General features: G+C 38.8%; 1 protein-coding gene across 24 annotated transcripts in view; it reads right to left on the bottom strand.

The window, feature by feature from the left end:
- Positions 1 to 23,465, bottom strand: part of SVIL (supervillin) — a 256,175-nt gene that overhangs the window by 11,187 nt on the left and 221,523 nt on the right. For 18 of the 24 annotated variants that reach the window (XM_052001683.1, XM_052001684.1, XM_052001687.1 and 15 more), the window contains 6 exons: positions 23,275 to 23,450; positions 17,839 to 17,983; positions 17,165 to 17,441; positions 5,120 to 5,271; positions 3,223 to 3,328; positions 2,344 to 2,551 (listed from right to left, as the gene is read on the bottom strand). In XM_052001683.1, the coding sequence (XP_051857643.1) occupies positions 2,344 to 2,551; positions 3,223 to 3,328; positions 5,120 to 5,271; positions 17,165 to 17,441; positions 17,839 to 17,983; positions 23,275 to 23,450 (1,064 nt within the window). Of the gene's footprint in view, positions 1 to 2,343; positions 2,552 to 3,222; positions 3,329 to 5,119; positions 5,272 to 6,744; positions 6,897 to 17,164; positions 17,442 to 17,838; positions 17,984 to 23,274; positions 23,451 to 23,465 lie in introns of all 24 variants that reach the window. The other 6 variants (XM_052001669.1, XM_052001681.1, XM_052001691.1 and 3 more) reach the window with 1 other exon arrangement.

Below are 23,465 nucleotides of genomic sequence, written 5' to 3'. Positions count from 1 at the left end.
ACTATCACTATTCCTCTTCCTCCTCCTCCTAACTTCTACTACTACCACCATTATCTACTACTACTACTAACTACTACTACTGCTAATACCATCTAACACCATTAACCACCACTACTACTACCACTAACTACTACTACTAACTCCTACTATCACCACTATCACTATTAATACTACCACTTTTCCTCTTTTTCCTCCTCCTCCTCCTAACTACTACTATCACCATTAACTACCACTAACTACTACTACTACTACTAACTTCTATTACTACCACCACCACTATTACTACTACCACTATTCCTCTTTCTTCTCCTCCTCCTACTAACTGGGCTCCTGTGCCTTTAGCTCATCCGTGGCTCTGAGGTTCTGTGTTCTCATTGGTCACCTGGACAACGATTAAAACTTTCTGGGGCTCCAAACACAACAACAAAAAAAACATAAAACAGAGAAACCATACTTATCCAAATATGCTTAAAGACAGCATAATATATCAGAAGTTTTTTTTTTTTTTTTTAAGTACCTAAAATCTAGACTAAAAAAAAGTAGAATGAAACGGAACTCTCATAGTAGTCTTTGAGCTTTTGGGAAAGAAGAAGTCTAAAAAGGTATTGGTAAAGTGACTTTCTTACATCACTAAGCCCATCCCCAAACTTCACTTTCCTATGTAAACTTTCAGGAGAATGTCAAGTTTCCCATAAAGATGATTTTAAAGCCTCCTCCTACTAACTCCTCCTACTACCTCCATTAACTACTACTACTACCACTAGCTACTACTACTACTAACTCCTACTACTACTACTATTAACTACCGCTATTACTACCACTAACTACTACTTCTAACTCCTACTATTACCACTACCACTATTAATACTACCGCTTTTCCTCTTTCTCCTTCTCCTCTTCTTCCTAACTACTACTACCACCATTAACTACTACAACTACCACTAGCTACTAACTCCTCCTCCTACTACCATTAACTACCACTACTACTACCACTAACTACTACTACTAATTCCTATTACCACTACCACTATTACTACTATCACTATTCCTCTTCCTCCTCCTCCTAACTTCTACTACTACCACCATTATCTACTACTACTACTAACTACTACTACTGCTACCACTATTACTATTCCTCTTTCTCCTCCTCCTCCTACTAGCTACTCCTCCTCCTCCTGCTACTACTATTAGTATCTACTCCTCCAGCTGCTACCAGAGCTTACTATATGCCAGGCAACAACCTAAGCCTTTTATAGTTAGTGTCTCATTTGATCCTCAAAATTACCCTGGAAGAAAGATGCTATTATCTCCATTTTTAAGATGAGGAACCTGAGGCAATCAGAAGCTAAGTGCCTTGCATAGGCTCAGAAAGCTAGTAAATGAGGTCAACTTTGATCTCAGGTCCACGGCATTACCAGTATGCCCGATATTATTCAAATTCATGAAATAGAATACATAAGACCACAAAGGAAAATAACTGTAAAGACACACTGCTATCAAAATATGAAAAAGTTCAAAGACCCCAGGTCAAGAATCCTTTGTTAGTGGGTACAAATGAACCTGATATTGTTCTTAAAATGTAGGATTTTACTGAATTGCACAGGTCTTTAAAAGCACTCTGTTAATGTCCCTTGTTGAATATAAAAATAACCCCCCCAAAATAAAAACTAAATTTGCAAGCAGAGAGGTACCAGCTACATCAGTCTGAACCTGGGAATGTTGAGCCTGGAGAAGAGAAGCCTCTGAATGCCATGAAAGCTGTCTCTCTAAGGATCAGAAGAACTATTATGAGAAAAAAAGGAATAGTGGCTAGCAGTTGCAGGGAGGCAAATTTTGTCCCGATGTTTAAGGCATCCAAAAGAAGACTGGTCTATTCCAGGAGGTTTTGCCATCACTGGAAATTGCCCATCACTGGAAATCTTCAGATGCGAGAGGACCTCAATGGGTCCATTTTTTTCAAGTGTGATTAGACAGCTCCAGAGGTTTTTTTTAACCCTGAAATTCTGAACTAGCATGGGTGCACCCATCAAAAGCTGTGGGCTCTCAGATTGTTTTCTTGGGAACCCCCTCCTCCTCCCCACCCTGGGTTCAGGCCCACTGAGGCAACAGTTAAGCCTAGATACTCTACCAAGACTTTCATTTGGATAGATTCCTTCCCTTCCTCCCTTCCTTTCTCCTTCTCTCCCTTCCTTCTTCCCTCTCTCTCTCCCTCCTTCCTTCCTCCCTTTCTCTCTCTTTCTTTCCTCCCTCCCTTTCTCCCTCCTTCCTTCCTTCTTTCCTTCTTCCCTCCCTTCCTTCCTTCCTTCCTCCCTCTTCTCTAAAATGAAGTTATTAATTACTTACTGTTCTTTGATTTTATTTGCAGCAGTTCTCCCAACATCCTTTGTATGGGCCTGTGCTTTGCACCCATGCCAAAGGTACATGAGTGCTTTATTGACACTAAGAACAATCATGGAAGTCCTGGATCTCAGGCTGCTACAGTGACAGGCAACTTCAAGCAAATTTCCTTCAATGGGAACTTCTCCTCGGACACAGTACAATCTCCAGTCATCTGTAGGGGAAACCATCAATACCAAGTTAGCACTGGCAAAGTAATGAGTCCCAATCCAATCTCTACTAGGAGGTCAGCAGGAAATAACCATGGGCAAAGATGATAACTGACTGATGAAGGGAACGTGGGACTAGGACTGGGCTCCTGTGCCTTTAGCTCATCCGGGGCTCTGAGGTTCTGTGTTCTCATTGTCACCTGGCCAATGATTAAAACTTTCTGGGGCTCCAAACAAACAAACAAAAAACATAAAACAGAGAAACCATACTTATCCAAATATGCTTAAAAACATAGTATAATATATCAGAAGGTTTTTTTTTTTTTAAGTACCTAAAATCTAGACTTAAAAAAAGTAGAATAAAACGGAACTCTCATAGTAGTCTTTGGGCTTTTGGGAGAGAAGAAGTCTAAAAAGATATTGGTAAAGTGACTTTCTTACATCACTAAGCCCATCCCCAAACTTCACCTTCCTATGTAAACTTTCAGGATAATGTCAAGTTTCCCATAAAGCTGATTTTAAAGCCAAATTTTGTGAGATTTTCCATGGCAAGCACCAAAATTCTTAGGGTAGTTTTAAGCTTTAATAGCTTAAGACTAACCTAAAGTCTCCCTTTCTTATAAAAAAGGCTTCCAAGAGTAAAAAAATCTGATTTCTAACAGTAAAAATGATTTACTTTGTGCATTTTCTTCTTCTTCTTCTCGCTTCCCTGCGTGTACAACCATTCCTCCTTGAAAGCACTGCAGAAAACATGGTGGCTCCTTTCCCTGAAGCACTTGAACCTGAAAATTTAAACAAATTCTTTAACAACAACAAAAGAAGCCCTCAATAATTGGAATGACTGACTGCTAATTTAACAATTTTCGGGGAAAAAAGTTTCTGTATTCATCACTCCAGAGGCCTGCATGCAACTGTATATCATCCACAAGGCTGCCTTTCCTTGCCTGTTAATGCAGTCCCTTCGATCAGGCATTAGCAGCACCATATATAATGTTCAGCTTGAGTCAATTCATTCGTGATTTTTGGCAAGGCTCTGCACACTTAAGGAGAAAATTGTTTATTGAGCCTGGGGGGCCTGAGAACCCTAAGATAGAGGAAGCATTTCTCACTCTGAGGTGGCTTATCAATTGTTTGCACCATTTTGCATAATCTAATGCTATTCTGTGGCAGTATTTAATATATCTGAAGTCTGATTCTCAATTCATATAATTTATCAAAAACTAACACCCAAACTACAGTTTCGCATTCAAAATGTAAAAAAAACCAAACAAAAAAAACCAGTTAAAATGATGAAGCTGAGGGCATAAGTAAAATATTCAATTCTATTTCTCCCCAATACAAATCACCATCATCATCATAGCTAACATTAATGTTTGTAAAGTGCTTTACATACATTATCTCATTTAATCCTCACAGCAGTCCTGATCATAAATACAGTCACTCTTTAACACTATGATCAAAACCCTCCAGTGCAGGGAACAAATTCAAATGCAAACCCCTGCTAAAAACTATTTTTCACATACATTTTCTCAGTGGGAAATTCTCATCATTTTCAGCTTTCAGGGCACTATAACTTGCACATATGACTGCTGTAATCTAATGATGGTTAGGAGAAATATTCTTGGCTAGATCTCAAGCCTTTGGAAGTCAGGATGTACTTGCTAATCTACCTTGGTGGAAAATTCCTTTTCCCTCTTATTTTCTAGAAATGCCCTTCACTTGGCTACATATCTGTGATAGGAAAAAACATTTGTTTCATGTTTTCCAATATGTATAGGATTCACTTATAGGATACACACACACACACACACACATATATATATGTATATATATATATATATATATATATATATATATATATATATATATATGTATGTATATCACGGTTTTTTTTTTTTTACTAGCACTAATGGTTGTGACTATTCCAAAGGGCATTTTTACTTGATTTTGCAACATATTCTGTGACTGAGATCCCTTACAGCTTGAGTTCTGTGATCCTACTTTGGAGATTGATTTATTTCTCTATATTTATAACAGAAATATGGATCACACATGGATAATAACATTAGCTTTACACATGGCTTGAAGCATCCAGTTTGATCCTCCCAAAGTGGTATTCTCTTCCCCATTTTAGAAACGAGAAAATTGAGCCCAAGAGAGGTTAAGTCACATAGTAAGTGTCTGGGAAAGTGATGGGAGCAGGGTGGGAGGGGTGGCTAATAAGTAAATGCTAAGTCTCTGTCCACCATACTGCCTTACCACAGTGATGGCAGTAGTAGAGAGAGGAGTCCTCTCCACGTGGAAAAGCTGGGTCACAGTCAAGTTAACAAGCATTGATTAAGCTGTTATCATGTGCCAGGACTGTGCTGATCCTGGGACAGCTAACGCAGCTAATCGCAGGGGTATCCCGGGTGGGCTATGGGCAGCTGGTCCTTTTGGCAGACTCTTCGGGGGGCCTTTAGGGAAGGGCGCCGGAGGAGCCCAGGGGACCGGGACAGAGGAGAATAGAAGGGAAGAAGAGAACACTTGGCACTTTAGCATCAGGGTAGGTAGAAACCATCCTGGGGGCTCACCTGGGCCCCCCTCTCCTCGTCTAATTCCACAGTCATCAGCGCCGACGTGCCTTTCTCACTCACGGTCGAATGTCTGCCCTGCCAGAAAAAGTAGACGCACTTCTCCTTGCCGGCCGTCCTGACCGGGTGCTCGCCTTTCTGCCGACTCCCAACTGCAAATACACAGAGTAGAAGAGGTTCAGATTCTCAGCTGGCTGCCGAGGAAAGGGGAGCAAATCAATCGCCCCCGTCTCCGGGGACAGGAACTGATGACAAAGCCTTCAGACCCAGAGCTGGGGAGAATTCATTTACAACTAGAGGGAACTGTCTCTATGCCCAAAAGAGAGTATAAATCATAGTGTGGGGGGAAAAACACCTTTTTTTCTTGCTAAGTCACCCAAAGCCTCTAAACCCAAGAAAAATGATTTGGATGGCTTTCCTAATAGTCAAAGAAAAAGACCTGACATCACTTGAGGGGATCAGCTCATGTACAAAATCCAGGCTCTTACCACAGCTCCAGCACTGTCCAAATAGACAGTCTTTTCCCACATTATACCCCCTGGCAAAAGCTAAGCTAGTATCTGAATAACACTGGGAAGAACAAAAGCTGGGATGGTTAGAAGCCCAAAGGAACATCATCTATCTTTGAAGATGTTATTAATAAAAGCCAAAACCAGAAGAAGTTTCCAAGTTCTCATCAAGAGGGAACAGTTATATTACTGATGCCATGATTTCATTAAAAGATCCAGGATTCCTTCCTTTATAATAATGTGATTTAAAAAAATTAGACAAAGTAGCATTTAACCATTCATTTGAAATGGCAGTCATTACAATGTCCCCAGTTACCGGGTCACTTTAGTAAGAGGCTGCTGAGAAATATATATATATATATATATATATATATATATATATATATATATATATATATATATATATATATGTATATGTATATGACGGTTTTTTTTTTTTTTTACTAGCACTAATGGTTGTGACTATTCCAAAGGGCATTTTTACTTGATTTTGCAACATATTCTGTGACTGAGATCCCTTACAGCTCGAGTTCTGTGATCCTACTTTGGAGATTGATTTATTTCTCTATATTTATAACAGAAATATGGATCACACATGGATAATAACATTAGCTTTACACATGGCTTGAAGCATCCAGTTTGATCCTCCCAAAGTGGTATTCTCTTCCCCATTTTAGAAACGAGAAAATTGAGCCCAAGAGAGGTTAAGTCACATAGTAAGTGTCTGGGAAAGTGATGGGAGCAGGGTAGGAGGGGTGGCTAATAAGTAAATGCTAAGTCTCTGTCCACCATACTGCCTTACCACAGTGATGGCAGTAGTAGAGAGAGGAGTCCTCTCCATGTGGAAAAGCTGGGTCGCGGTCAAGTTAACAAGCATTGATTAAGCTGTTATCATGTGCCAGGACTGTGCTGATCCTGGGACAGCTAACGCAGCTAATTGCAGGGGTATCCCGGGTGGGCTATGGGCAGCTGGTCCTTTTGGCAGACTCTTCGGGGGACCTTTAGGGAAGGGTGCCGGAGGAGCCCAGGGGACCGGGACAGAGGAGAATAGAAGGGAAGAAGAGAACACTTGGCACTTTAGCATCAGGGTAGGTAGAAACCATCCTGGGGGCTCACCTGGGCCCCCCTCTCCTCGTCTAATTCCACAGTCATCAGCGCCGATGTGCCTTTCTCACTCACGGTCGAATGTCTGCCCTGCCAGAAAAAGTAGACGCACTTCTCCTTGCCGGCCGTCCTGACCGGGTGCTCGCCTTTCTGCCGACTCCCAACTGCAAATACACAGAGCAGAAGAGGTTCAGATTCTCAGCTGGCTGCCGAGGAAAGGGGAGCAAATCAATCGCCCCCGTCTCCGGGGACAGGAACTGATGACAAAGCCTTCAGACCCAGAGCTGGGGAGAATTCATTTACAACTAGAGGGAACTGTCTCTATGCCCAAAAGAGAGTATAAATCATGGTGTGGGGGGAAAAACACCTTTTTTTCTTGCTAAGTCACCCAAAGCCTCTAAACCCAAGAAAAATGATTTGGATGGCTTTCCTAATAGTCAAAGAAAAAGACCTGACATCACTTGAGGGGATCAGCTCATGTACAAAATCCAGGCTCTTACCACAGCTCCAGCACTGTCCAAATAGACAGTCTTTTCCCACATTATACCCCCTGGCAAAAGCTAAGCTAGCATCCGAATAACACTGGGAAGAACAAAAGCTGGGATGGTTAGAAGCCCAAAGGAACATCATCTATCCTTGAAGATGTATATAAAAGCCAAAACCAGAAGAAGTTTCCAAGTTCTCATCAAGAGGGAACAGTTATATTACTGATGCCATGATTTCATTAAAAGATCCAGGATTCCTTCCTTTATAATAATGTGATTTAAAAAAATTAGACAAAGTAGCATTTAACCATTCATTTGAAATGGCAGTCATTACAATGTCCCCAGTTACCGGGTCACTTTAGTAAGAGGCTGCTGAGAATATCTATCTATCTATCTATCTATCTATCTATCTATCTATCTATCTATCTATCTATCTATCTCAGCATTTCAGGCCTCCAGATCCCTCATTCTAATGAGGTTTTTAACTGTGCATTCCTTCTCCTTGGCGACACAGCTTCCTCCTCTCTCTTATTCAAGATCCAACCCCTGACAATAAAGGGGTGGGGAGGATGGGGGAGGGTTGGGGAAGCCATGTCCCTTCCCCTTGCTACTCCCCACCCCCAGAAATGTTCCCTTTTCTCATCTCTGCATCTTGGATACTGTGGCTCTCTTCCTTTGCACCTCCTACAATTGGCCTTTCCAGATTTCCTCAACCACTAATTCTGCATTTATTTTGTGGCTATCCTGTTTTTATTTATTGCTGGATGCATAATCTCTCAGGTAGAATGTAAGCTTCTCCAGGGCAGAGATCATCACTTTTGCACTCATATTTCTAATGTCTAGGAAAGTTCTTAGCATATACAAAGTACACAATCAAGGCTTGTTGATCAAACGATTGACAGACCCATCTAGTCCCACGGTAAATATATGGTGAGCTCATACAATGAAGCCTAGGAACCCAATGGATATTATTGCTCACACCATTCCTATGCAACCAAAAGGTTCTTTTTTGCCTGCCTAGTATGTGACAATGTGAGAAATAATTCTGAATCCTGGTAGAATTAGAATATAGACTTCTGGGTGTCCAAGGAATCAGAACAGATGTTAGATTGGGTCTCCTCCTCCAGCAGGGTCAAAGAATGTTGTATTTAGGTTGCGGTCAGTCAAGAGTATTATAATACCGGCTGCTAAAACTGATAGAGATAGAAGAAGTAGTACTGGTAAATAGTAGAGCAAGAAGACAATTGCATCTGTATGTTTCCATTATAAAACCAATAATGAAAAATTATTTTTTTCATGCTCTCATTATAGGATTTGTACTTCTTCCCTCCAATAAAATGCTTAAAGTAATAGTTAAATATGCTATCTCTGTTGAGTTTTGGGTGAGAAAGATAAGTCCCATTTTACTCTAGGCTCCTAGAAAGCATACATCACAAGGGCTATCTATAAACTGGTGCTTCATAAATGATCAGAATGATGCTTTCTCAGAGCACTTAAAGCATGAATGAAAGATTAACTAGTGCCAAGTGTCAAGAATCATCAGGGGGGAATATGTCGATTTTTGTAGGCCAGATGAAACAAACAGCCCAGCAAAGAACTGACAAGACGTATTGCCGATTCTTAATAACCTGTACTTACTTCACTTGCTTGTCATTTCTGAATGCTTGGGTGGGGCTGTGCTAAAGTTGATTTAGCAAACTGTTTATTTATAAAGTTGGAAAATTGAGAATGTGTCAACAATACTGATATGGGGGTATTCAAAACAGGATTTTTCAATCGACCACAAAAATTCCAGAAGCATTTATCCAGAAGCACATTATCATTATCTTCATCATCATAAATATCTTTCATGTCAATAGCTCTTTAATTGGCTCACATTTCTATAGCGTTTTAGGTTTTTCAAAGGTTCCTCCTCCACATTTCTCTGAGAAGTAGGCGGGGCAAATTTTATTATCTACTTTATCTATCTGCTTATATCTGCATCTGTTTTATAGATGAAGAGACAAAAACTCTAAGAAAGAGCTTGCCCCAGATCATAGTGCAAATACTGAATATATTTAGGACCACAGTCTAAGTCCTTAATTTTCAGGGTTCTTTCCACTGTATATAATACAAGGGCCTTATGGACAGGAATAGTTGGTTTGCTAAGTAAGGAGAGCATTAGATTTGGAATCAGGAGGGATGGAAGTCTGAATTCTGCCTCCCACGCTTAACCATGGCAAATCACTTAATTTCTGCGAACCTCAGTTTTCACATCTGAAAAACAGAGACAATACTGTAGTACTTTACCTTCTGGGTTTGCTGTGGGAATCAAATGAAGTAATGTATAGCTATGGTTCAAAATGCCAGCTACTACTTGGAGGAAGCTTGCCAGAGTGGGCATCTGACATTGAACTTAGGAACAGGAATACCTAGATTCAAAGCCTGCCTGTAATGCTTATTAGCTGGGTGAACATGGGAAAGACAGCTTTACCAGGCTCATCTATAAAACAGAGATGCTAATGCCTGAAGGATTTACACCTCACCAAGCTCCAAAGGAGACAGATAATGTATATGTATTGTCCTGCAAACCTTGAAGTACTATGTGAATGTATATTATTGTTAATCAATTAAAGTATTTTTTTTACTACTATTAAGTGATACTTTATTAGCTTAGTTTGAGTTACTGAAATAAAACTACTTAAAAACAAAGCTTCTAACTACTGGGCTTATATCCCAAAGAAATACTAAAGAAAAGAAAGGGACCTGTATGTGCCAAAATGTTTGTGGTAGCCCTGTTTGTAGTGGCTAGAAGCTGGAAAATGAATGGATGCCCATCAATTGGAGAATGGCTGGGTAAATTATGGTATATGAATGTTATGGAATATTATTGTTCTTTAAGGAATGACCAGCAGGATGAATACAGATAGGATTGGCGAGACTTACATGAACTGATGCTAAGTGAAATGAGCAGAACCAGGAGATCATTATATCCTTCAACAACGATACTGTTTGAGGATGTATTCTGATGGAAGTGGATTTCTTTGACGAAGAGACCTAACTGAGTTTCAATTGATCAATGATGGACAGAAGCAGCTACACCCAAAGAAAGAACACTGGGAAATGAATGTAAACTATTTGCATTTGTTTTTCTTCCCAGGTTATTTTTACCTTCTGAATCCAATTCTCCCTGTGCAACAAGAGAACTGTTCAGTTCTGCACACATATGTTGTATCTAGAATATACTGTGACATATTTAACATGTATAGGACTGCTTGCCATCTAGGGGAGGGGGTGGAGGGAGGGAGGGGGAAAATCGGAACAGAAGTGAGTGCAAGGGATAATGTTGTAAAAAAAATTATCCTGGCATGGGCTCTGTCAATAAAAAGTTATTATAAAATAAAATTAAAAAAAAAAAAGAAAGCTTCTATAATTCAGAATTTTCAGTACTTCTAAATTGCTTCTCTCTCAACACAACAAAACTAGAGCTCAGTGGGAATTTATCCCTGATAGTTGTATTTAAATATGTCTAATTTTATTAAATTCTTCAGAGGCAGACCTACAGGATGCTCAAGATCCTTTATGGCAGATTTTCAGGAGGATAGGAACCTTTAGGAAGGAGCATGGATAATATATGTCACCTCTGTAAGGAGGATCCTCATGGATGAAATCACAACTCCATGGAGGACATAAGTAGAACTGAGCAAAACTAAATTTTAAAAGTTTTATTTTTTTTAAATTAGGAAGTCATAACAATTACCATCTTTCCCAATTCTTTAGTACTTTAGGATTCACAAAGTCACATTTTCTCTAATCCCGGGAAGGATTTTTACATAGGAAGGTAAAGTAGTATTATCCCCATTTTATAGAGGAGAAAACTGAGGCTTAGAAAGGCAGTGTCTTTTTGTCCATAATCACAGTGCTAGGAAGTGTGTATCAGGGCCAAAATTCAACACCTTTCCCTCTGGAACTTAGTACCTTACTTCTCAAGAGTTTCAGAAAGGCTCAAATGATAGCAAAAAATAGTTGCCAGTAATTTGAGCTATCCAAAAGGGAAAGGGGCCGTCTCAGGATAAAGTGGGCTCCCCTTCCCCAAAGATCATTAGGGGTATGTAGAAAGTATTTTCCAAGAAATAGAATGTGGTCTTGGAGGTCCTTTCTGTGGCTCTATGGATGTCCAGGGACACCCAGAGCACATTTTTAAAGATGGATTAGATGAGATAGCCTTTGAAGTCCCTTCCCACTCTGGGATTCTCTGATCATCCCAAAGTCATCAAGAACTCTAGGTCAATCTTTATGGCAACATTTATATGTGTACTTGCAGGCTTTCAAATCATCATATGAATTTTCAAAATGTCTTCTGGGAAGTTTGATAATAATGGTAGAAAAATAGAAGCATCAGAAAGAGGTGGTGAATTACCTAAAAAGGTAATTCATGATCACATCTGGGTTCTTCTGTACTATGTTCAGCTTTGGATGGTATGTTTTAGGAAGGTTCCTGGTAAACTGGAATTGTGTCCAGAGAAGGGTCACCAGGATGTTGAAGGGACTGCAGAACCCTATATAAAATCAGTTAAAAGAAATATAAAGAAACATACAAAAATCCCTCTTCTCCCCACCCCCTTCTCACCCCCACAAATTCTCCTAATGCTCCAAACAGAAATGTTTGGCCTGGAGAAGATTTGGGAAAGGAGAGAGGTTGTATGCTTGCTATCTTCAAATATTTGAAGGACTGTTGCACAAAAGAAGGATTAGATTTGTTCTGCTTAGCCCCAGGGACAGGAATGAGGGACACTGGATAGTAGGGATGCATAGAAGCAGGTTTAAGTTCCTGCTTCAAAGCAGGATGGATTTCTGAGGGAAGCTGTGGGTTCTGCTTCATTAAAAATTTGTAGGGTAAGAAGCAGATGGCTGCTTATTAGGGATGTTGGAGAATATAGGTTTTAACCAGGGATTGGTGAATTTGTTATAAAAGATATTCTGACAAAAGTTTTTTCAGTATAATTGGTTTCCTCTGTAATTCTTTGTATGTTTCTTTATGCATTTAAAAACATCCTGAGAAGCATGTTCTTCTAAGCTTCACTAAGCCAAAGAAGTTCATTTAAAAAATAAAAAAAGTGTAGTAGTATAGTAGAAATTCTCTAGTGTAGCAGAAATTCCTGTTCAGGGATAGATCAGATGAGATTAAATGGTATCTGAAGTTTCTTCTCAGGCCTGAAATTTTCTGTGACCTGGGGAGTGGCAGAATTTGGCTGTAATATTCCAGGGAGTTTTCATTTGGGGGTATCTTTCAGGAAGTGATTGGTGAATTATTTCTATTTTACCCTCTGCTTCCAGAATATCAGGATAATTTTCCTTGATAATTTCTTCAAAGATGATGTCCAGGTTCTTTTTTGTTTTTGATCATGACTTTCAAATAGATCAATAATTTTAAAATTATCTCTCCTGGATCTATTTTCAGGTCAGTTGGTTTTTCCAGTGAGATATTTTACATTTTTTTTCATTTTTTTGATTTTGCCCTGAAATTCTTTAATTATCTTCTACTGTTCCATTTGACCAACTTCTACCTTGCTGGAACAAGGAGTCCTATTATCTCTTAGAGGAACCTAATGTCAGCTGTATTTTTTGCTATATATTTCACTTAATAAAAGAATAGTATTCCCCTGGATCCCTTTGAAAGAATATTGAACTTCCAATGAAGTGCCTTTGGCGGTGAGTGGATGATCCAATTATACCCTCTCCTTCCCCCTCAGATCATAATGGCCAGTATCAGCACAAATGGATGAAATGGAAGAACAACTGCTGCTTTCTGCTGATCCCTGGCAGAATTCTGTTCTCCCATAAAGTACTAGAGTGGAAAGAGATTTCTAGAACCATTTCCAACTGCCTCCACATGAGGGAAAGAGTCAATCCAGTGAATCAGGATTCCCCTGATGGTGAAACAGTCTGCAAATGCCATACAGTTGAATTTTGCGGTCCCCCAAAGGCACTTGTGGAAATCTGGATGCTTCCTGTTCCAAGTGAATTCTCTAGCACCTGGACATTTTCAAACTTGTTTACTGCTATGCAAAAGGATTTTTTCAGACCTGGCTCTTTAATAGGTGGACATCTGGTCCACTGAGAGGTGATAAAACTGGTCTGGGATGGAGCAGGTGGGACAATCAATATGGTTTCATGTTGGTTCCCAACTGAATTGCTCTGATGGTCTGTGGTTATGCTGGAGAGCTTTAGCTCCTTTCCTCATCTGTCTCTACTGAGTAAGAGAATCACTACACATCTACTTGTATTACCCATTTATTTCTTTGTCATGCTTGTATTTGTACAAACACACACATATATAAATTTTATATTTGAGATTTACTCATTTGCATGGTATTCTTTAGTTTCCCATGCATCTTATAGCTCCAAGAGTCACCCATTACTTTCACATTTCCCCTATTTTCTTTCACTTCAGCAGACCAGCACAGAGCACAATCTAAGATGAATCTCTATTTGGATAAGGGTTTGTTTACTCTGCTTAGCACCAGACAAAGCTGATGGGTTTTCAATGGCTGTCAATGGGTCCCCCAAGGCCCATCTGGCCAAGGGAAGAAGGGCATGTTTGCAAATGAACAGCTTTCTGTACACGGGTTGTAAGGAATATATTACTAGAAATCACATTTCCAACCTGCAGGACCTGGAGATTAAATAGAACTCAAACCTAATCTCTCTTAAGTAAATTGTCAAGTGAAATTATGTGTTGTAAAGTCAATGGGAGAGAGGCATCATATCCACATTTCTTTCTTTTTCTCCTCTTAGCCCTCAGATTTCTGTTTTGGTGAGTGCTTGGGGAAGTTTAAGATATTTCACTTTAGATTTTCATTTAGATATGTGAAGTAGGGGGACCAAAGATGGCAATAACTGAGGTGACATAAAAAGATTTAATCTTCTCCTCATAAAATTCTAAGTTTGGATTTTGTAACTATAGCTTTTTTACTGGTTTCTCAAAAAATTATTAAAGGATGTATTCTTGGAGATAATCGCAAATAAGTAATTGTACAAAGAATTATGACACCTAACTCCATATAAAAGCACCCCTAAAGAGAAAATTCAGTGTAAGTTTTCTTCCTTATTGCTATTTGTAGATCATAAACTTCACTCCATACCTCCATTGCTTTTCTTCTCCAAAGTCTGGGATTCCATTTCATACCCTTCCTTCCCCCTCTGTATTTTGTTATTATTATCTACACTTTTCTAGGTCCTTATCCCAACTTTTTCTGACCTTTGCACCTCAAGTCCTCCCATCTCTCTATCCCAATCCCTGCCATCATCCCTACTGCTAGAAAAAGGCATGAATTCAAGCAAATTTTAACCATCATGAATTTATGTCACAGCACAGTGGATGGAGAACTGAGCTCCAAGTTAAGATGAGCTGGGTTCATCTGCTACCATTGACATCACTGGCTGGGCAACTAGTCACTCACCTTCTCAGTTCCCTCACATCTCTAAAACTATAAGCTGCCCATCGGGATTGGTAGAAGGTACTTTCTTCCTCACTGGGAACCTCCCTACAATGATGAGACGACAGGTCTGGGCGAGATAAATAAATTACATTTGTAACTTTATCTGGACCTTCTTGGATGCCCTGCAATCACCTTCAAGGCTAGCGGATACAACCTCTGTAACTCTCTGACTCTGAGATTTTTAGCAGCAGCAGCCATTCTCTCCTCCTCTCCTTCCTCAGAAAGGGGTATCTCTATACCTTTTAGGTAGCTTTCTAAGGCCAACTCACTTTTAGCTGTACTTTAAGATCCAATCACCTCCTTCCAATCCCTGCTGCTGTAATTTCCTCCATTTTTACATATCCTCAACTTCTTCTTTTTTTTTTTTGGGGGGGGGGGGTTGGCTTCTTCTTTTCTACCTGGAAATGTTCTCAAGGTGTAAAACATTTAACTTGGCAAAGAGTAGGTACTTGATAAATGCTGACACATTTCCTTTTTCCCCTCAAGTTTCTCCAATCCTTTAAAAAAGTTACCTCTTATCTTTTTACTCCATTCAGATGCTAATTTTCTATTTCTCATTTTTTCTTCTTTATTGAACTTCTTATAAAAACTGTTGACACTTGGGATTGCCCCTTCACCAACCATTCTTTCCTCAGAAAGTCACTCACTGGTTTTATTGCCCCCCACTATTTAGGCTGTTCTTTGGAGGTAACCCATGAGCCATACCTGAATGGCCACACAAACACTGGTCCTCATCCTTCTGAACTGTTTATCCATCCCTTGCTTCCGAATACTCCCTTCTAATTTGGCTCCCATGCCTTCTCCATAATGGGACTCTGACCCAACTGTTTCTCTTATGTCTCTATTGGTTCCTTCTCCACTGTCCAAGGCTCTGAGGTCATCCATAATCAGATACCACCTTATACTTCCAACCATATTTCCTATTATACTCTTCCATTCATTCTTCACTACAACCAGATCTGACTTACCTTTACCCTAAGAATATGTCCCTGCATGTCTATATTTTTTCCTCTTTTCCTAAATCTGGAATGTCCTCTGTCTATTTAATTCCTACCCAGTTCAACTCAACTGCTACCTCTTCCATGAGCCCTTTCTTCATCATTCCTTCTGCCATTCCACCCCAGTCCACAACCTTAGCCCTCACATAGCGATTTGTTTCGCACTTCTTTGATGCACATATCCTGTGCTATTACATATTATGGCTATGGGAGGTAGTGTCTCTTTCTTTAACTAGATTGTAAGCGCCAGGGCAAGGACCATGTCTCAAATCAAGTTTGTGTTTCTTCTAGTATCTAGCCCAGGAGGTGTTCAATATATGTTTCCATTAAATGAAAGAAATAAAATGGGGAAAGATGACAAAAGTTTCAAATAATTGCTTCTGATGACCATGAGTAAGTTACTTAACACTGAGCCCCAGCTTCTTTAGCTGTAAAATGGGGATAATATCTATAGAATTTATACCTCATGGGGTTATTGTGAAATTCAACTTAGATAATGTGCATGAAACATTTTGTGAACTTCAACTTGCTAATAATTGTCAGGAATTTTTATTATGTTATTATTCATGTTTATTATTTTATTATAAAAATAATTATTTAGCAAAGCAACAAAATGTTGTTATTATACCTCATCCTCTGAGAAAGGAAAATAGCACTATTATAAAGCCTTTTTATAATAACAACAATAAAACAAACTAGAAGTTATCATTATACATATCTATATATATAGAAATGTGTGTAGTGCATGTACATATATATATGTATATATACATATACACACATGTTTATAAAAACATACCATATAAGCATGTATTTATCCCTAGGTTTTTCTTTCACATATATAATTTCATTTGTTCCTTACAAAGAGAGGATATCTCACTATCTGAAAGTGAGATAATGAAAGTACTGTTTCTACTTTATACATGGAGAACCTGAGTAAGTGATCACACAGCTAGGAAGTAACACGTTAGGACTTGAACCCAGAACCAAATCCCATGCTTTCTTTCCCATCCTCATATAGTCTTCTTCATCTGCCATGTTACCTTGCTCATAGTATAGTTTCAATTTAAAATGACTCGAGTTTGATTTAGCTCATTATGCTCTAAAATCTTTCTAGTAACAAACATGTAGCCACAAAATAAAATTCAGTGATACATAATTTAAACCGCATACAGAAATCCAGTGATAAACAGAAACAAAAGGAGAGCCAAATACACAAGCTGAATTCTATTTTAAGAGGGACTTCGGAATAAGATCTTTGGCTCTGCCCAACTGGTGGAAATTCTACCTTCTCTGCTTTTAAGAGGTGAGGGAATGGCTTTCTACACAAATGGTAGGACTGTTACCCAGGATCTATCCTATTTGGGGTAGGACATCACACAAATCAGAAATTTCACACCCAAAGGTGCTATTTTCAACATCCGTATTAGAGTGAGGGGACTTGAACAAGATGGGACAATTCACTAACCTGCAGTGCTCACCATGTACTTCCATTTCACCACATACGTATCTCCCTCGTGGAACTGCCCGATGCTCTGTTTGGGGAGCCTACTGTAGTCAAATTCCAAGATGTGCCAGACGTCCACAGAAACACTGGCAATCTCGAACTGCCTCCTGTCATCTCCTTCGATAAACCCGTAGCCACGGCCGACGTTGACTCCATCCAAGATGGTGCCGACGGTCACTTGGGGCACGGGGACCATCAGCATGATATCGTAAGCCTTAACCTCAGACCTTGGCTCTTCCTGCAAGAGCAGAGACATTTACTTTCCTTTGTCCACATTTCTACAGAAAGTCACACTTAATACCATTTCACCTATTCTTACGCCAGAGTCTGAAGACACTTTCACACTTTACCCTAATATATCAGTTGTACTACCTTGGTCTTTAATGAGGGAAAGCCTGGAGATGCATCCAACTACCAAAGTGTAAAGAGATAAAGCTCATGAAGCAGTTTTCTCATTATAAGCTGAGAGAGCCCAGCAAGGGAACAGATTTCATCTCCTAGAATATGTACATAATTAGGAGCTGTTCTGCAGTTCTACAAGGATGGTCTGAGAAGGAACATTTTCAGCTTCAGTGCCCTCCCTTCGTGGGGGGATGAACAATGCCCCAAATGCCAAGTGAGGACAAATGGAATACCTTCTGTGGGGTGAGTTCACTTGAGTTCTTTTCACAAGGCTTCTTCATTTCAGTCCAATCAAGAAATTTTTCTTTGAAGAGAATAGTCTCATTGTGCTCAGTAAGTCTCCCAAATATTGCCCAATCAGGTCGCCCCTGTCCTTTTCTGTGTAAGAAGACAAAAAGGATGGTATGGGAGGAGGAAAGAGGAAGAGAGGGAGAGAGGGAGGGAGAAAGAGAGGGAGAAAAAGAGGGAAGAAAGAAAGAAAGGCAGGGAAGAGAGAGAGAGAAAGAAAGGGATGGAGGAAAGGAGGGAGAAAAGGAAAGGGAGGAAGGGAGAGAGAAGAGGGAGGAAGGGAGAAGGGAAAGAGGGAGAAAGAGAATATTCACTTAAAATACAGATTAAAGAAGTCTTTATACCAATAATCCCACATCTGGATAATAAGAGCAATCATACCCATATGTAAACAACATTCTAAGTGTATATTTTCAAGATCCTATTCTACAAAATAAGAATTTGCTAAGCTACCATGTTTAACTTTTGAGTTTCTATAGAACAGTGACTACGTGAAAGGCAGATGTCTTTTCCGGGAAGGGGTCCCTTTGGTTATAACCTAAAAATAGATCCAGTTTATAATAAATTCCATTTTCTATCATATTATGCTTTAGTGATTCTCCAATGTACTTAAGATTCTGAGGTCTTTCCTTGCAGCTCTAATGCACTGTATTTTCACATTTTACAAAATGGACTTTTAAGGATTAAAATATTAATTTTAAAGGTCACAAGAAAGGCACTTTAAAACAATAAGAATAGAGAGTTAAAACTAAGAGGAAAAAAAAAGATGGAAGTGAACTTGGGCAATCATAACTTTCTGGGCATTTAAAGATTTGTTTTTCTTTATCTTCTTGCCTTAACATGGGAAAGAGTCAGGCTGGGAAAATAAGCACTAAGCCTCTCTTGAAAGTAATAATTTTCCCAGCCTGATTCTCTCACATTAGAGCAAGAATGTAGATAAAGGACTGAAATATATGATGTAAAATGTGCACACTAGGTGATTTTCATGGCAAAATCAATGACCTGGCTTTAAAAAATTAGAAAGTCAATTAGATATTTCTAATCCTTTTTTTTTTTTTTTTTTTTTTGGCAGAGGCAATTGGGTTTAAGTGACTTGCCCAGGGTCACACAGCTAGGAAGTGTTAAGTGGTTGAGATCACATTTGAACTCAGGTCCTCCTGAGTGCTCTATCCACTGAGCTACCTAGCTGCCTTGATATTTCTAATTCTTAAAGCCAGGTCTTTGCTTAAGGCAAAAAGTGACACCTGTCTGTTTTCAATTCTTCAAAAGAGCTGGGATTTTATCCACCGAGCTAGATCTTAATCTCTCATCTAGGTAGATGGTTGCATGAATTCCCTTAGGTATCAATAACCTGATGACCAGGCTTCTGGTGAGGAGCTTCTCTACCCTTGGCTAGGCTGGCTTTCTCAAAGCAGGCATTTCTGAGCCCGAGACTTTCCAGCTTGATAAGATTTATCAGATCTTATTTTTCTTTGGAATTCCTTTGGAATTTTTCCTTTGAAAACCTGGAGTCTCTAATTTTCATGATCTCACAAGTATAACTAATATATTGCTTGCTTTCTTGATGGATGGGGAAAGGAGTGGAAAGAGGGAGAGAATTTGGAACTCAATATTAAAAATAAACTATAAAAAAAAAAAAAAGAAAACCAGAAGCCAATCCCAGAACATAATAAGGGGCTTCTGGAGAGGACTTAAGGGGACATCACTGATTCTGATGGTCTGTTTGAGATGGCTTCTGTCACTACTGTGACCCACATGGCATGATCAGTTTCCATTTGTTTCCAAACCTAATTTTCACATTCTTAGTGAATGGAGGAGACAAGTCAACACACATCAAGTTACCTGGGAAAAGTCTTCAGAAGGAACCATAACTCAGGTGTGTGGGCAAAAACAAGAATGCCAGAAGGGCTGTTTTTTCATTGTAGTAATGTCCTTCAAATTTAAGATGTTCTGCAGACTTGTTAGATTGGCTCACTTTTTAAAAATAAGTGGCAAAGTGGTTTCTTAATATTTATTTCTCAAAGTTCTGCACTTGAAGCAGGGAAGAAATCATATGGTATGGTAGAATGACCCATTACAAGGAAAGAAATCTGGATTTCAGTCTCAGACTTGCCAGTAGTTAGATCTGTAACTTGGGACAAGTCACTTAAGTTTTCTTTTTAGTTTTCTCATTCATCAAATGAAAGATTTCTATTAAATAATTTCTAAAAGTCCATCCTAAAAAATGATATGTGTAATGGAAAAATTCAAGGTTAATTTTATTTTTAATTATAAACACAATTTGTACTGAAGGAGCCTACTTCTTTAATACTCCAAATGACTTTTACCCATAGGTTCATCACTCTGGGATACATAAGCCATCATTTTACTTGTAATCCAAATTTTAATTTTGGGGGGAATAAAATCATAGTTTATACATTTAAATTAGATCTCAATGTGATGCATGGATCACAGTTATAGGAATCAGCTAAACGTGTATAAATAAGGAAAGTTGCAGATACATCTGTCACAATTTATCATCTTAGTGTTGGGGTGATAGCACAAAAATAAGCAGCAAAAACAGAATGGTGAGTAATGTATTGTGATGGAAAAATTGCTCTGTGAACCCTCTTGAAATGACCTATGGAAATGGAGACTGGAGAACAAGAAGTCATTTAAGTCACAGACAAATTTAGTTTTTTCTTTAAAATAAAGTTGAGGAGTCATCTGACTCCTCCTATGCAAAGAGTGGGGTTCCTAGAAGTCTCTTCATAGTTTACATAGCAAAAATGGAAATTATATTGGCAAACATAAGGCACAGCACTTATTGGTTATACACGGATGGATCTGTATGATCTTATTCTCTCCTAATACAGGTAAAAGTCAATCTATAACTTCTTGAATGAGGTTCATCTGTTATTTTTCACTATGGAGGATCCCCCTAACACAATGGAAGCTGATACTTGGATCTTTTACGGGGGGTCTCTGAAAGTCTTATTGTAATTTTAGGCTTTAGTAGCTTAAAATTATTAAAGTTTTAAAACCACTAGATTTTAATCTGTATTCCATGGATTCCAGTGTAGCACTCAAGCGAGTAGCACTGGCTATTTTTCCTTTTTCAGTCTTACTATCCTTGATAATATGCTTTTTGAAAGCCATTTTTTTCTTGAGTCTGTTAGCAATAGTCTCATTCTGCAGCTTCCATTGCCCTTTGGAAAAGCTGAGATTTACTTCTTTAGGAGTGAGGTTTTCTATGATTTCTAGCCATATGATTCCAACAGGAGAATTCTGGTGGGTAAAACCCAAGGAGAAATGCTGGACCACTGAAAGTCCTTCAAAGTTCTGCAAGTGGTATTTTAGTTAATTCTCCTCTCAATCCTATTTAATTTTGGGCTTACAGATAATTTTCAGTTCTAGGTTATTCTCTAATTTTTTTCTCCAAGTGTACATTGCTTTTCTCCAGTGAGGCTGTAAGTATCTGAAAGGCAGGAAGCATCTACAAGAGCCAGTTTCTTTTGTGCTCCCAATTCAGGCTCGCTAAAATACCTAAGTGACATCACCTGCTGCTCCACGCTCTTTGGAACTTAGCTAGCACTTGTCAGTCCTCTACAGAACTGTGATGCAAATTCCATTGATGGAAATCATATGTGTCCAGTCCTATGGCAATTTTCTTCAGGTTTTCACAGAGAATTCAAAACAAAAATTAAAACATTTCGAATAATATCTTTTAGGGGGAAAACCTCAATCTCTTGCAGTATGATGGCAGGAAGGAGTTACTTTCTTTTTATTAGAGTCTCAATTCATTACATACGGACACATATGCATCTTCACACATACTTCTCTAGATGCCATATTTAAGAGTACATTTCAGTTGCTAAAGATGTAAAATCCTTGACTAATGTATAAACTTTAGAAGGCAGTTTCCTCTTTAACACAATCTGGACAGCAAATGGGACAGACATGTGTACTGAAAATAAAAATATATTTTACTTGATTTACTTGCTTATACCACATGCATGTCTTCTTTTTTTTAAAAGGTCTAAAATGTAAATAAAAGACATTAGAGGAATCCAGAGAAATCAGAGACCTAAAAGGTGGTCCCAGCTAACTATCTGTATTATCTTGAGAAAATTGTACCCATTCTCTGGTTCTCAGTGTTCTCATCTAAAATATGAGAAGTTGGATTAGATCAACAATAATATTTTTTCCTCCTCCTGCACCAAAATTTTATGTTTCTAAAAAAACTTTTTTCCCCTTTAAGATGGTATAAATTAGCACCATGAGGAATAAATAAACTTGGGGGAAAAGGGTGATATGAAAGTAATATCCTGAGATAAATTAAAAAGAATATGTTTTAAGAGGAAATTTACTTTAAAATTATAATACTTGAATTAAAATGATGTGTTGAGATAAATTGTTCTGAGATCAGAGCTAGAATTCTATAGAGGCAACAGAAGGAAAGTAAGAGAATGCAACTGGAAGTCTGAGAGCAAAAGGCTCAACGTGGTGTGGGAACCATGTGTGCAACTCAAGGTACAAATGACGCAAAGTTAGAAAATACTACAGAGTTTGTAGTAGTGTGGAATAGTCAGTGATTGACAATCCATCTCATTGTAAGAATCAGGCAAAGACTGTAGCTGGCAATGTTAAAGGAATTTCCTTGCTCACTAAGCTGAGGGCTTTGTAGCTGCAGCTGGGGCAGATCGGCTCATCCAAATGGCTTTCTACTGTCCAGTGCTCACCAAGACAGAAAATGGTATTACTGTAAAACCAAATTAAATCATAGTCAAAAAGTCATTTGGTTACACTGAATCTTAAGTATATGAACAAGCCAGCTCTCTAGCTTTGAAGGTAGAGAGAATATTATTAAACTCTCCCTCCTCCCTCTTTCCTTTTTATTCTGTTATCAAGGATGACTTTGAAAGGGGGAGAGGAGAAGAACACAATAGAAAATGTCAATGATCATATCATGTGAATAAAAAATATACATAAAGATTTTTTAAAAGGAATTAGAGAGAATCTTGACTTAGAGTAGCTTGTACTTCAGATAAAGAAGTCACAGTCACTGAATCCCAGATGCTGGAACATTTTCTTATCAGATGTGTTTAACCAGTACTATTCCCTGGCCTTCTTGACATCTGGAAAGCTGCAGGTGGGAAAAGCTGGTTCATTTCAACAGAGTGAAAAGAGGTCATTAAACATCTTCCAGAAAACAATGAGAAATGATTGCCTGAAAACAGTGTTAGTTTTTAAAATCTCAAAACAATGCCGCCGCATAATGATCAGGCTGTGATTTGCATACCACCTCCTGACCAATTGTGGGAAGGGATTGATGCAGAAAAATGGAACCCACTCATGACTGCATGCCCCTCTATAGCCAAGTCACCATGCTGCCACAGTACCTGGGTATACGAGGATTGCACTCTCCAGGATCTAAAGGATTTATGTCACAATTGGCATAGTCGAAGGTTCCATTCCACAAGTGTTTTGCCAATTGGAATGCTATTTTTCTCTGTGCTAATGTGACTTCCTTTCCATGCCATACATAAACTTCACTGCCAAAATCAAACACTAAGACCTGTGAAAATGAAAC

Source organism: Antechinus flavipes, chromosome 5 (assembly GCF_016432865.1).
Source record: "Antechinus flavipes isolate AdamAnt ecotype Samford, QLD, Australia chromosome 5, AdamAnt_v2, whole genome shotgun sequence".
NCBI lineage: Eukaryota > Metazoa > Chordata > Mammalia > Dasyuromorphia > Dasyuridae > Antechinus > Antechinus flavipes.
Note: the sequence above shows the minus strand (reverse complement) of the source record. Positions and strands in the feature narration are given on the sequence as shown.